General features: G+C 36.8%; 1 protein-coding gene across 17 annotated transcripts in view; it reads right to left on the bottom strand.

The window, feature by feature from the left end:
* The window catches only part of SETD5 (SET domain containing 5), an 81904-nt gene that overhangs the window by 37123 nt on the left and 29114 nt on the right, over positions 1–15667 (bottom strand). For 5 of the 17 annotated variants that reach the window (XM_067755304.1, XM_067755300.1, XM_067755306.1 and 2 more), the window contains exons 1-5: positions 2838–3030; positions 2456–2561; positions 1921–2129; positions 1523–1581; positions 803–981 (exon numbers count right to left, since the gene is read on the bottom strand). In XM_067755304.1, coding sequence (XP_067611405.1) covers positions 803–981; positions 1523–1581; positions 1921–2129; positions 2456–2561; positions 2838–2929 — 645 coding nt within the window. In that variant the 5' untranslated portion in view covers positions 2930–3030. Of the gene's footprint in view, positions 1–802; positions 982–1522; positions 1582–1690; positions 1817–1920; positions 2130–2224; positions 2362–2455; positions 2562–2837; positions 3031–6406; positions 6632–7445; positions 7633–10379; positions 10440–15667 lie in introns of those variants that run through there. The other 12 variants (XM_067755301.1, XM_067755309.1, XM_067755307.1 and 9 more) reach the window with 9 other exon arrangements.

Here is a 15667-nt window from a genome sequence, read left to right as displayed (position 1 = left end):
ATGGAATTCCCCACACTATTATCAAGAATAGGGGTAGCACATGGCCAGTGAACTCTGAGGCTAATTCCAATACTTTCCATTGCAGAATTAGGTAATAAACAGGGAAGAGCATGCATCACTTAAATCCTATATGCACCCCTGACACTAAAAGAAAAAGTAAATAAAAATGTTAAGTAAGGCTGCAGATTTACCAGTTTTGAAATTAAGAAGGAAACAAAGACCAATCCCCTTAACAAGGGGTGGGCAAGTCACCTAGGAGCAACAAAGTTGCCGTGATGGGGAAGAAAGAACACAAAACAGAAGAGATTTCTTCTGGAGACTTTTTAGTTGAGAATACAGGAAAGTGACCACAACACTGAGGAAGCCTAGACCATTCAAGAGATGTTTCCTGAATTTTTTGTAACAAGGGAAAAACAATCAACCAACGACATGAAGTGGGCATGTACCAGGACAAGAATTTCAGACTGGGTTTTGGGATTGAGGAGGTGGGAGATACTGTAAGGACAGTGGAAGCCTAGACTGGAGGCTGCAGCACACATGGACTTGTGCCAGGTGGGGCTGGGATTTCATACCTGGGATGGGGGCTGGAGCAAAAGAAACTCTGTGCCAGTTGTGATGATATGGAATAAGAGAGGTTGATCTACATGTTCATAATACAAATTAGCTGATTTGTGCAAGAAGAGCAAAAGTGGCCCTTCAAACATCTGGATCAAATTTCTTAAAAGAATTCTGGTGCATTCTTCATCCAAAATTTGGGCTATTTCAGACACATTTCTATTTGAGATAGTTTTACCCTTCATACCTTGATTTTCTTCGCCTTTGGTGCTGCACGACCCTTTTCTGGACTCTTTTTCCGCTTCTTGGGTTTGGTTCTTCTAACAGTTAAGGTGATGCTTGTAGGTGTGTGCTGTGTTGCTGTATACAACACAGTGGAAGGAGAAAGCTCCTCATCCCAGCTTTCTGTTGCACTGCTATCCCCACCTGAAAAAAGGTTATTTCATAGTTCATGTTGTACAAAAAGCCTCATAAATACATTAAAAGCAGCTTATTCCTTTCGATCTAGCCCATACCCAGTAAGTTATTACTTCTACTATTAACTCTATTATCTGTGGAACATATACCTACATTCCATATAGAAACAAGATTCTTTCTGCATCATTGGCATTAAGCATAGAAAACCCTGTTCTATATCATGTATTTCTACCCTTGAATTCAGTCCCCAATCTCCACTGCCTCAATGTATATGTAACAGAAAAGGATGTGTGTGTGTGTGCGTGTGCACACGTGTGCGCGCCCGTGCATGCTCACAAGGAATAATTTGATTACTATAGGGCTAAAATTGTTGACTCTGGATACAATTAATTCACAACAATAGAATTACAATGGTCTTGAGAGGACTTCAATCACTGTCCATGAAAAGAGCTGGGGACCATGGGAACTTACAAGAGGGGTTCTTGGGATGAATATTAAAACCACAAAATAGTATATGTCAAAATATGGTCCTAACCCATCTTTGGCTCACCTGATATGTTGTCCTGCTTCCGCCGATGAAGTCTAATAACCTTCCCCCTGCTCATTCCCCTAAAGAGGGAAAATAAACTTAAAGTAGTCCTTCCAACAGCATGCAGCGCATCATCAACACACATGGGAGAAGTATCTCTGCATATACTACCCCCTTCCTCCCACCTACCAAATGTTTCCAGGACATTAAATTTCATATCAAATTCAATAGCTTTAACATCAATCTCTCATTCCTTGTTGTCAGCAATTCTCACCTAGTGCAGAGAATTCGAGCCAAGGAGCACTAAGGAATCATCTACATTAACAAACACAAGAAAGAATACTTTGAGCTTTTCCCTACTAATAAGAAACCCTAATCCCAGCAACCCAGGGCTGGATTTAGATGGAACACGATCTTACCTGCACTTGTCACAGTTGAGAAGGAAGCCATCCTGAGAAAGACCACAAGGACACCAGGTAGGAACAGTCTCTCCTTCAGAGTTCGGGCTGTCTCCACAGCGTTCCTCTACGGGCGACGGCAGGCCATTCAGGTCAGAACGGGGGATGATCGTCTGGACAGGGGGAGAAGCAGGAGGTGTCGGAGGAGGAGGGGCTCCGTAATTATGATCCTGAAAATAAGATTTTTTAAATCAACAGTGTCCAAACACTGGCCCCTCTCTCCCCTAAAGTATGGTACATATGGAAAGAAAGAAGAAAGTAGTACCCTTCGTTTTTTGGCTTCAACCAGGAAAGTGATAAAACAAAATGCCAAGGTCAACTGGGACATAAAAACAAGAACAATGATGCAGGGCTAGACGTCCGCTGGAGGCAGGGAAGTGCAAAAGGGGCAACTTCGTCATGCTGCATATAAACATTTCAAGAAAGTCACAATGTATAAGAATGGATTACACTCCAGGAAGATCACTGCTCTGGAGAGAAACAAATGCATACTCACAGCATAAGGCAGTCCTCGACACCCATGTCTCTGAGTGGTCCCATAATTATGAGTGGAATACACGCTCTTCTCATTAACTGCTGGACTAGCCTCCACAGATTCAGGGCTGCACAAAGGCGAAAAGCAACGCATGATAGCATAACACCTAATCTTCCCTTAAACTAAGACTTAACTTCCCATTCTAACCCCTCCTCTTTCCACAACCACCAGCCACTAGAATAAGAACTCAGTGAAACAATCTGATTAACATAACTAAGCCTATAAATAACAGTAGGAGTGTCATTAAATGTGGATTTGTGTGTAACATGAAGCCAGTACAGGCAGATGTCTCAAAGCAGGCACCTGGGATACAAGGTGTCCCTAATGACAAACACAAACGTACCAGCTGAGCAGGGAGTTTCCCCTAGAGAAGCCACTCTGGGCTGGTTTAGACTCAGAACTATTCTTCTTAATTGGATCTCTTAATACTTCCATGAAACCTCACATGACATTTGCAGTGAGTGAGATGATGAAAGTGCCTTCTGCACTGCCCCAGGGACCAGGCCCTCTTCCATTCACTACCAAGACAGGATACCCTGAAGAAAGTACAGGTAAAAACAATGGCATCTTATATTTATCATACCTCTCATCTTGATGAACCCCCAAACACCTTCCAAATATTAGAGTAATAATTTCTCATCTACCAATGACATGCAAGCATATCAAGGACACAATTATTTAATAGCTGCATGATAATACCATAGAACTTCAAACTATTCAAAACTGTACTCAGAAGTTTAGTCTAACGACAAATAACAACAGTAGTATTGGCTACCATTTTGAATTGCCCATTATTTGCAAGGTGCTTTATATGTATTAATTCATTTACTCTGCCACTACTAAACATGATAAACAGCACCCCATCTTTACAGAACATGAAGTTGAGGTGGTGAGATTATATGACTTCACCAAGGTTACCCACTGACAGAGCCAGGATTTGAAACAATGTCTGACTCTAAAGTCTGTGCTCTTTCCACTATGCCTAATTGGTTTGGAAACCATGATAACTTTCTTCTTTTAAAGAAAATTACATAAGATCTTAAGTAACCAGGCTTAGTGAGAAGCTTGGTTGAGTATGTTTCTGTACCCTCACTGAGCGGAAAGTAAACTGTTCAAACACAATTTATTAAAATAAAATAATTATAAATGTGTTCAAATTTAGAAATTTAATGTAAACCCTTACTTGATAATAAAAAGGCATAGGTGGCTAAGGACAAAATTCACGTTTTGGGGCAAAAAGAACTTTAACTCTGATTACTTAGGTACCTGGTTAGGTTTTGGAGAATACTGAAAGATAATTAACGAATGCAATTGTATGATTTGCAGAACTGAATAATGGGTTATCCGTCATTTAAATTAACCAGCACTGAGATTCACAAATCAGAAACTCCAAAGACACACGTAACTCAGCCTTAGTGGTGGATCAAAGGGTCTTTTAGGGAATCAAATAATGAATATTGTTTGCTTCAAGTAATGTACATTTTTCCTGCTTAGAAATACACATAATATAGGACTTGGCAGGAATCAAGTGTGCAGTTCAATGTGGTGTAATGTCAGCTGAGAAGTGAGGGATAAAAGAAAATTCTGAGATATGTATCCAACTCACCCAGTTATTTGCTCCAAAACTGTAAGAAGGGATCTTATAAATAACAGCAAAGGTAATTTCTAGGTGAAGAAGAACTTTAGACACAGGAAAGTATTCTCTGTTAGTGAAGTGCATGCATTTTATTACTTAAGAGTGTCTGCAAGATGGGAACTGGGTGGGGGTAGGGGAATACATCAAGAATGCAGGTCAGTATTCTTGAGAAATAGATGATCTGAACGTGGCTCACTGAGAGGCAATCAGCTCTGAGTATTAGGAAACAGGTGGGGTTTCTTAAATAAACCAAAGGCAAACAAGCATTAATAAAATGAAGGTAGAATTTAGTTTCTATGATGGACAGGTTAAGAGAAAGTAATAACTTTACACAACATTGTTAATTTACTAGATAAACAAGTATTTCAAAGAGCTGTACATATTTTATGCAAGAGATTTTGTACCACTGAACACATGGGGTGAAACATGATAGCTGTTTATTAGAAATGGAATTTGTTTTTTTTGGACGGGAAAAAGGAAAGTGGCATGAAATAAAAGATGGCCATGGAGATGGAGCTGTGCCGGTTGTATCTTACCCATCTCCAAACTGGGTAAATATGAACATATGCACTTCATGTGCAAGTCTAAGGAATAAAAATAAAATGTATATTGTGTAGGTTAAAAGGCCATCCCACTGCACAATACTTTGTAGTCAAGCATAGCATTTAATATATTGCTATGCATGCCAAATACTAAAATTTAAGCTCACATCTTTTGATGAGGAAACTTTGCAATTTCCATACTGGTTACTGATTAAATACATAGTTACATGCTGACAGGTAACTACAGGATTTCCTAGGATATTCCCTGACATACAGAAACATATATCAGCTCTTATCTATATTTTAAAATATCGATAAAAATTTTGGAGTGTTAGGATTGCATCTCTTTATTAGCGAATGATTTTACGCAAATGTAATCATAGCCTTTCTTCCCCTATGTTTGAACTTCTATGACAGCTAGGCACATACACAGAAGCCATGCTTACGAAAGATATACTCCATCAACTGTGTTCCAAGTATAATATGCAACCTGCTGTTATAACACTACCTCTTAGAAAATGTCTTTAATTCATTTATGGCAGGATTGTAAATTCAGAAAAGTCTTTGCTTCTATTGTTACATCTAGAGGTTTTCCTACAAATATACAAAAAAACCAAAAACAAAACATAATGCATACCATTGCCATCAGATTTAAAATCCCATAAGGTAAGGTCTAGATCTTTTATTTAGTTGAGGATGTTATCCTGTCCCCAGGTTTAATCTTAGAGTGCCCAGAACAGTGGAATATGCATGACAGTGACATATGCACAGTGAAGCATTAACAAATATCATCAATAATTTAACAGAGTGGTATATAAGCTAATTGTTGACATTCTCTTACTTTATAGGAATACTAAACGAAAAACTGTATAATTAGCTAAGACCACAGTATCAGAAATCTGTCTGGAGATTATGGATGAAAATGTTTCAGGAAACAGAAACACTGCAGTCAAACTTTTAGGCCACAAGTATTTTTTGATTCTGCAATTACTTCTGGACTCCCTAGCAACATTTATGGGCAGTTAGCTCTGTACTATGGGAAAAATCCCTGTTTTAAGAATAATAGCTTTAGGTCTTTTCCTTAGCTACTAACCCCAAACTCGTTGAGTTAATCTTTTCGTTGAAATTTCTGACAAATGTTAATGTTGTTTACATATACAGTCTGTCAGCCAATCCATATAGGAGGCTAGTGGTTGACTTTATACAAATTCATTAACACTACACAATTACCTATGAATGCAGGAAGATTTTTAAGTACTCTATTTGGGAAACAGGTGTAAAATTGGTAGTCTCGGCTATTGGCATAACTACATCTCTGTGGCATGCAAAAAAACAAAAACAAAACAAAACAGGAAAAAAGGCCCTGGAAGTAACACAATCCACCCTTCCCTACCCCCCGACCCTCCATCTTCCTTTTTATATGGGAATAAGGCCAGAAACTGCTTTCAATTCTACACGACCCCAGAATATAATACACTGCTTCTTAGGGTAGCTTCATGTTAAGCCTTCCTCTTTAAGGAAGTCATGAAACAGTTAAATTATCCTAGGTGGCTTTGTGAAGAAACATACATGCTCTTTACTAATATTCTCAGTCTTAAGGAAGAAAACCACTATTATCAGGGATGCAGTTGAACCCAGAGTTCTGGTACAGCTTCTTTACTTTGCTGGAGGGGAAGGAATCCCCAGGGACTGTGAGAATGGCAAGAGAAACAGGGGAATTAGAGCAACACCCACCTCACTCAAGAAGTGGCTGTGGGATCAAGAGTCTGAACTGGACCTGAACATATTCAAAACACCAGGATTTTTCCAGCCCAGACCCTAATCCCTGGTACTGCCTGGAATAGACTTGGCTTCTGGGGGTGTGCTGCCCCCTAGGCCCCTTGGGTCTCTTTCGCTGGACTTTCACATCCTGGTGTAGTGCCACTTCGTCTTGAAAGGTAGGGGGCTTCCACTTCCTTTCTGTAAGCAAGGAAGATTGGGTACAAGGGAGGTAAAAGGACAAGAGGGGGGGAATCTGTGAGCAGGGGGAATCTTGGACAACTTAAAAGAGAAGGGATACAAAAGTCTAAAAAATTTTAAACTGTGAATATAAAGTTTTATAATGAAGGCCTACCTTCATTGCCATTTGGCATTTAAATTCTTCAAGAATTGAGAGTCTATTTTAGGGATTGGACTTTTCGACAAATTCTGAATTCCTAAAGCTGCTCTTAGCTGAAAAAAAAGTTTGGTACCACTGATTTTGAAGGTCCTCTTTCTAGGCAATGAATATTATAAAAACAGATGATACTAATTTCCACATTTTCTATCCCAAATATCAGAATGTCTAAGTAACCTGCCCATATAGCTGCAGCCCCTTTACTCTAGAACAATGAGAAGTACATAGGAAGAGGCCTTCAAGGAAAATCAGTTGGAGAGAACTCCTCCTTATCCTTCATTCATCAGATAATCATTAACTCTACAGAAGCAGGTAGTGACACTTACTTATTTCAATCTTCCTCACCCATCAAAATAAATGAAAACATAATCACTACCTTGAAAATTTAATTCTATTAATTATTTACTCAGAAATCCCGCCCCGCCAAATTCTTTTCCTCCCGCTTCTAATTCTTTTTTTCCTCCAGTTTCTATGGGGGAAAGGGAAAGGTCTAATGTCATTTACAATGGGCTAGGCTTGGGTTTAGAAAATACCACGTTATTTATTATTAGATGCCCACAAGAAATTTGTCTCCACACAAACTGGTAATGTATCTGCTATCTAGGAAGCAGCACTTACTCTGATCCAGCAGCCATATCTGAGTAGGATGTATCTGGTGTGGTGACTCCCAGAGGGATTGCAATGCTCATGACGTCCAACACAGCAGAGAGTGGAAATCACGGGGTCCAATTATCAGAGACTGGCCACTCTGAGAGTGGGGGTGAGCTGCAGAGCCTCAACCAACATGTTATGGACATGAGGAATCCTAGAACAGAAAAGGAAAACATCTAGTAACCAGAAAGTTCTTTGAATTTATTGCAAATATTACTGAATATTTTTCTATTTTTTGAACAAAGCTTTTAAGGGATAAATGTAAAACAAATACAAGGGATCAACATTGTATCGTGTTTACTATGTTCTACATTAATGTTCCACAAAGTGAGCTAGCAAAAGTTATGCTCACTTTTCATTTCTATTTTAATTTTTTTCTTTTCAGATAAAGGGAAAGTCACAGTCTGCTCACCAATGAGCACATTTCTCCCATTCCACAACTGCTTATCAAACAAAAATTTCTGACACCCTAGGACCTAACTAACAAGAAAGAGAACAGTTAAAAGAATTTACTATTTTAATGTTATAGTTTAATGTTATTCCTTCCAAATTAAATATGATGATAAAAGAAATCAATTTGCTTATATTTGACTGAATAGCTGTTTCTTATTGCCTTCTTTTGTCATGGAATACTCTTTTCCTTCTTTTAAACCTTTTTAATAACTATAATTTTGGGAGAAGATGTAGTTAGTAATGATATCTGTGAGATAATATCCACTGCTAGGTATGAATAAAAACATAAACCACAAAGTGTACAGTTTCATGATAAAAATAAGAAAATTTTGCATGGAAAAGCAGTGAGGATACCTTGAGTTGGTGACCACAGCCAGTGGAGTTTGGGAACAGAAAGAAACAAACTTGGTAGTGTAAAGAAACAAAAGTAGATTAAGTAGATTAAGAGATTTGGAGGTATGGTGCAAAGGGAAAAAGTGTACTTTGACTTTACATTAGTGATTTTATAGTTCTGTAAAAAAAAAACATTAAAAGAATGGAACACAAAGCATTTTATGTGGGAGGAAAGAAAGTCAATGTGACTGTTAAGGCCCAGGTTAATACAGATTTTTGCAAAAAAACTACAAAAAGAAGTCATGACTGATATACTGATTCATGATAAGACAAGACAGTAGAAAATGGTTATTTATACTAAAAAAATTAAATCAAATGAAAACTATACCATATTAATTGAGTCAATACAGGGGATCAATGCAAATTTTAAAATGGTAGATGATCTCAGATGCTTGACTCTTATTTTGAAATACGAAGCAAATTAACATGGAAAAGAAAACCAATAGTGAACAGTGAATCAGGACAAGATTTTTAAGAACACGTAAAGATAATACTCTTCTGTATCATTATTTTACAATGCTAGAACAGCGATAAACTAAGCAGTCCTCCCTGGCACCTACACTTTGAAAGAGCTGGATCTCACTAATGGACCTAGGACTCTCCAAATCCGGGTGTGGCAATATACCTGTTCCCACTCAACTTGAGGTGACATGTTGGACTTGAGACTGAAATGAAAAGGGCAAATCTTCCTATCTATTGCTTCCTCACAGCTCATAAAACAAAAGTGACTAATACAACTTTCTGCCTTTGGGCCTATTTTACACATAAATGTTTCCTTTCCCTAACAAACCGAACAGAGGAGAGCAGTACATCCTCTAATCCTCTGGGAAACTGAAATAAAATCTGTTAGTAACAGAAGAGAGAATACTTATCAAATAAGCCCAAAAGGGCATTTTTAAACATTGGGGATTGTTGGTTACAACTCTTTCTCTATTTGGTATCACTGCATAATTCTCAAGAAAAAAAAAAAAAAAAAAAAAAGTCCAGAGGCTACTTGGCTAAATAACCAGAACAGAGTCTAATAATGAGCATACTACTACCTTGACCAATACAGGAATCTGAATCGTGTGTTATATTTCAGTAAAGAACCCCTCACTACCAATTACTCAACACCATTAAAAAATCCTCTGTCATAGCCATTACTGTTATATGCCCATAAAAAAATGTAGGTGTCTAGATAAAAGAAAATTTACAAAACTAAGCTGACAGTGGTTATTTTTCTGAGTCAAAAAAAGATATACTAAAAGGAAAAGATGGAAAAATCACTTCAGATAATATCTCCTTAATAAATGAGTAAGTGATTAATACATTCCTTAATGAAATCTCAACCCAGCTAATTTGGATAGTTGAAAAATAACTTTAAGAAAGATTAAGTAGTTAATTACTTTCATGAATTCTTCCATTTCCCTTTTGTGTAATTTTACATGACCTCTTCCACTCTTCTGATGAAGGCATTTTGGATTAGCTTGGTTATCCTGTTCCAAATAATACTCTTATAATATTGGGTGTTTTTAATTAAAAAAAAAAAAAGATAACAAAACCTAATTTCTCACATGACCCCAAGACTAGTTCCTTTCCTAAATAACATGCAAAATGTAGCTATTAAAATGTTAACTGAAAAACTTCTAACAGATCATCTATATGCAGTATTTTACTATAATTACCCTGGTTTTATAAGACAAGACAATAGGCTCCTACTATAGTTTACCAAGCTTAGTAGTTATAGCAGTTACTAATTTATCACATAGTTGGAGATACGTCCTAGAAAGAACTGATAAGAATTAAAATCTCTAGGTGGAACAGTTTCAAAGTATCTTTTACTTGTTAATTTGTCTCTCTCTCTTCCTACCAAAGTAAAAACTCAATGAGAACAAGGATTTTTGTATTTTATCCTCTGTTGTAGTTCCACAGCCTACAACAGCACCTGGCACATAGAGGGTATCTGAGAATATTTGCTGAATAAATTATGATCACTCATATCAAAATTATAGTTTTTAGCATTCATTGAAGTACAAAAATTAAAACAAATTGAAAGAATTTACTTGGCTCAGTCACCTTTTTATAGACCTCTGAATATGAAGTCCCCCAAAATTATCTGCCAGTAGTTCTGAAGACCTAGAAAAAGTTGAGAAGCAAATTAGTATAGAAAGAAATAACACAGATGGACACATGGAATAGAATTCTACAGAAATAATACTTTAACGGTAATTGTTCCATTTAGTACTGTATCTTTGTCCTTTAACCTTGTTATCTTATTTTCCTGTAAAGCCAGAACCTAAATAAAGGGTAGAAAAGGCAATTGTCTATTTGAGTTAAGAAGTGATATATATTGTCTCTGGGTAATCCTTTTCTTTCCTTCAAATCAGAATTCTCTCCCATTTCCCAAAGGATTCCTTCTTTTTATCTCTCCTAGGAGGTGCTTTTCTCCTCCTCTGACCCATTCTTAAATTCGGAGGCTTTTCTTTAATCAAATGTCAGATTTATTCTCCAGTCAGACAGGGACCTACCATGATCTATTAGAGTTCATATTAGTCCTTTCTTCCCCCTACCCTCTTGTCCTACTACAGAAAGAGTGACAAGAGGGAATCCATTTGTGGTCATCTACACAATGGAAAGCATGTAGAAAACAGAGCTTTAATTAGCTTTCTACACTCCAAAAAGAAAATAGGTGATGACACAGGACTTGGGGGGGTAAAAAGTCAAATTTAACATTAGCCAGAAAGGAGTTTCAACATCTGAAATGCTATATCATATATGTGAAAAGAGTTGTGTGTGAGATTCCAGTTACCAAGCAGTAGAGAGTAAATGTTCTTTATGTTGATATATTATGGATTTCTAACTTTTTATTAAAAATTGGAAAATAAACTATTCTTTAGAAACAATTTTAAAAGAGCATACTCAGAACTGTAAAAATAAAAGGTATGAAGGTAACAGTAAATGGAAGGAAGAAAAAAATTACACCAAGGAAGAAACAGACTCCTTTAGCAACAACAAATAAGAAAGAAAAATGGAGAGGAGTAAAAAGAGAAATAAGTACATGAGTATACAGTAGGGGGAAAATGAATGCATCGCAATTTCAATTTCATTTCAGTTTAACTACAATCCATCAGACCCCCCAGGAACTGTAGTTAAGTTCTTGGACTCAGAAGCAGAACCAGCTTGACTCCCAGTACTGAGTACTCTTTTGAGAAGTCACCATTTACATATAGTTTCTAAGGAAAAGGCTTTTAAGAACGTGCCAGAAATAGTTTATAATTACCCCAGTCTTTTAAATTGAATTCAGAAATGGTCAATAGTCTCTGTATCTGCCATTCTGACAGTCTCTTCTCTATATGACTTGCTGAAAGCACAAGACCCATGTGATCTGTCAGGTCACTCTCAGAGAAAACAGACAAAAAGTGTTTTAAGAACAACTCCAACAGAGATTTCAGAAAAAGAAATTGCATCAGCCAGGTGAGCCGGAAGCAGCTGGGAGACAAGAGTCCAATAAACAGCCAATCCGATGAAAGAAATTCAGAACAAGTCTGCTTCAGTAATCCTGTGAAGAGGACTGGCAGGAAGAGGAGTGCCGCTTCAGAAAAAGAACAGGCCTCATATGCTTCAGACAGTCTTTGTACTGTGGCTGTGGACCTTGGCCATTCTCCCAGAAATGATGCAATCCTGATGAACAAGATCTGCTGCCAGAGAAACAATTGTTAACAGCCTATGCAGACAGCAACTTAGCCAAGAAGCAATCTCTGATCAACTCTCTCACAAACCACCAGAAAGTCAAATTTCTTCCTCAGTTTTGATCTCTGACAAAATATGTTAGTGAATATATATTTAGATATATACAAACACGCCATTTTCTCAAAATGTCCCTTTTAAGTTCCTGTGGCTTTATAATATCTATCCTCTATCATTACATTTGAAAGAAAACACTGAGATTATTTTTATTTTTATGAATTCTCAAGCTAACAGCAAGGTATTTACGTTGAAATTTTACACTTTTCTCCCCTTCTTATAAAAAAAAAATGTTTGGGGATGTAGTGGATTCTCTAAGTTTTAAATTCACTCTGCAATCTAGGGCCCAATTATGAGATTTCAAAGTAAAGACAAATATGTACACTCACTAATTCAGGGCCAGAAAGGTGTATTTTTAGACATTTTTGAAATTATGTGAAACTCAATATGTTAAAAATAGGCAGGTGTTACAGAAAAAGAGAAAAATCTCTTCTTGCTTAGGCTGACACAAAAGGTAGGCTGAGTAATATCAGTTTGCAATGCCCACTTTTCTCAAGGGCAGTAATATTACTTCAGATCTTTTAAGAGGGTTAATGATTATTTTCATCCTATTAGCCACAACTTACTATTTTAGAATCTAAAACATCCTCCACCTAAAAATTCTCCCAAGGTGACTTCCCTGGTGGCACAGTGGTTAAGACTCCACGCTCCCAATGCAGGGAGCCCGGGTTCGATCCCTGGTCAGGGAACTAGAAACCACACGCATGTGGCAACTAAGACCTGGCGCAACCAAATAAATAAATAAATATTTTTTAAAAAAAAGAAAAAATCCTCCCTAGACTCCTCATCTCCTAGGCCTGGTTTCTTTTTCAGAGCTTTGGTATCAGGTTGTTCACACAGTATTGTTATGAAATTATTAGGATTTTTTCCTGCCTTGCATACTAAATAAAAGACTCTGTATACAAGAAACCTCATTTCTCTAAACTCCAACTAGCCAGATGCGACAATTAACCAAATTTCTTCTTTTTTTTTTTTTTTGCGGTACGCGGGCCTCTCACTGTTGTGGCCTCTCCCGTCATGGAACACAGGCTCCGGACGCGCAGGCTCAGCGGCCATGGCTCACGGGCCCAGCCGCTCCGCGGCATGTGGGATCTTCCCAGACCGGGGCACGAACCCGTGTCCCCTGCATCGGCAGGCGGACTCTCAACCACTGCGCCACCAGGGAAGCCCAAATTTCTTCTTTTTGAAAGCAATAACCCTTAAACTGGGATTCACTATAAACACAAGCTTCTAAAATGTATTCTGAAATCAGTATGTTCAGCCCAATCTACTACCCCGATATTTAAACTATTAATAAAAATCAACAGATATACAGAATAACTCTGAAGCAGTAAAAATTTTTAATAGGCCAATAAATGAATAAATTCAACACAATTAAGATGAAAAAAAGTCAGAAAAATTTTCAATAAGGGTTAAAAGAAAATAACCACTAATTTTAAGATTCAACTTCTGAATCTACTGATTATTCAAAATTTTGTTATACATGTAAGTTGAGATTATTCTTAAATACTTCTATACTTAAATTTCCTACTTTTGAATGACTAAACAGTAAAAAGGGAAGACAGAGAGAATATTAGAAGACTTTTTTGTATGTTTATATCCTCAATTTTTAAATCACATAACACTTAAGAAAGCAGTAAATATATATGTACATTTAGCTACACAACCAACTTGCCTGAGAACTAATGTGGCAGCTGCATTATACACTTATCTTCCATTTCCCACCCAAACTGAGATATTGAGGAAAAACACTGCCGTTGTACTGTTTAACATAAAGCTTTTTATCTTGGGAGGAGAAAATGTATGTTAGGAAAAAGTACTGTATTAGGAGTTAGGAAATTTGAGTTCTAGCCTACAACTTAATTAGTCTGGTGATTTCTGAAAAATCACTTTTTATAGATGAGACTTAAGTTCCTCAAAGTAAAATCTTCACTGGGTTTCCTCCTGCTCTAAATTTCTGTGAATCGTGACACTGACTTGGGCAATTCATGCAATGTCTCGGTTTTCTCAGTGTACAGTAGAAAGAATAATACCTGTACTGCTGACATAGGTGCACAAAGACTAGTGTTTGTAGCAAATAATAATTTAAGTGGCTCTCTGGAACTTTAAAATATACGTAAACAAAGAGGAGGTGCTACTAATAATCTGAATGTGGCTAAAAATTATTTTCACTCATCTCTAACAGTGTATATTTCAATTTTGCTAAAGTAAAATAAACCGTGTGAGAAAAGGATATGTAAGAAACATGCAAAAAAAGAAAAGTATAGGAGAGAGAAGTGATAAGCATTAGAAGAAATAAATAAGAATTATTGGAAAATAAGAGATGTACTCTAAAAAAAGAGAAAGAGCTCAGAGATCTGGGGAAAAGTTCATGTACTTGGGGTAGTGTAAGTTATAAGTTAGGCTTATGATCTGAAGCAAGTTAATACAGGCAAAGGATCTAGAAATTCAGGGCTGAAGAGAAGAAAAGACAAACGTGTTGGGATAAACAATTAAGAGAGACTAAAGAAACATCGTTATTTAGTAATTTAGAGCCAAGATAAAGTTTTGCTTTTCTCCCACCTCTTCTCCTTCAACACCTGTTTATCCCTTGGCTCCTTTGCCTAAATTTATACTCCCTCTAGGGGCTACTGGGCTTGGCACAATAAACTGATGTCTACAAAAGCTCTAAACTTACTAGAGTAGGAGGTAATTAAAACCCAATTAAAAAAAAATCCTATTTCAGTCCATAGTAAGAATTTCTTTCCCCATGAAATACTTCAATAATGGCAATATTATAGAGGCGAAGACATACTTCATTGTGCTTGGAAGGAAGGGGGGTGAGTAACAGGATAAGAGTACACTCTATAAATAACGAAACTAAATCTTAAATTATTTTAAGATGACAGTGAAGAAAAAGAAATATTTTATTTACAACTCATTTAACAATGATAAACAGATATTTACTGCTAAACTAACCAAGGATGCACAGACTCTTTCTGCCCTTAACAATAATCAGGAAAATTTTAGGTTTCTAAGTGTCAAATAAAGATGATACCCTCAATGAACTTCGATTTACCTCTTTAAAGAGCTATATTCTAAAGACTTTCTAAAGGTTTTGTCCTACTGTGTTTGAAGCCTCTGATCATGCTTTAGAGCCATGTTCCATACTAGATCGGAAAAGAACCTCTCCTACCTCTGTGTCTGCCTCCTCTAAATCCATACTTTTTTCATTTTCAAACCCTGAATGGGAACCATGTTTACTTACTCCAGACAAAGTGAGACATACATATTTATAAGGAATTGATATCTTTATATTTTCAGTAGTTTAGGCAAAATTTCTCCAGTTGATAAGAAATTTAGAGTTTCAAGTTCAGAGTCTAATTCATTATTCTATAGATGAAGAAACAGAGCTATAAAAGTGTTAACTTATAAGAAGTCACACACACAGTAGTGGAGTTAAGAAGAAAATTAGGATTTTAATGGATAGGTTCTACTTATTAAAGTAATCACTACTAACTTTAGATAGCAATATTTGAATTGAAAGAAAAAAATATATTTTTTTTGGCTGCTGAGCAGCT

The sequence above is a fragment of the Pseudorca crassidens genome, chromosome 10 (genome assembly GCF_039906515.1).
Source record: "Pseudorca crassidens isolate mPseCra1 chromosome 10, mPseCra1.hap1, whole genome shotgun sequence".
Classification (NCBI taxonomy): domain Eukaryota; kingdom Metazoa; phylum Chordata; class Mammalia; order Artiodactyla; family Delphinidae; genus Pseudorca; species Pseudorca crassidens.
This window is presented reverse-complemented; position numbering and strand designations above follow the sequence as displayed.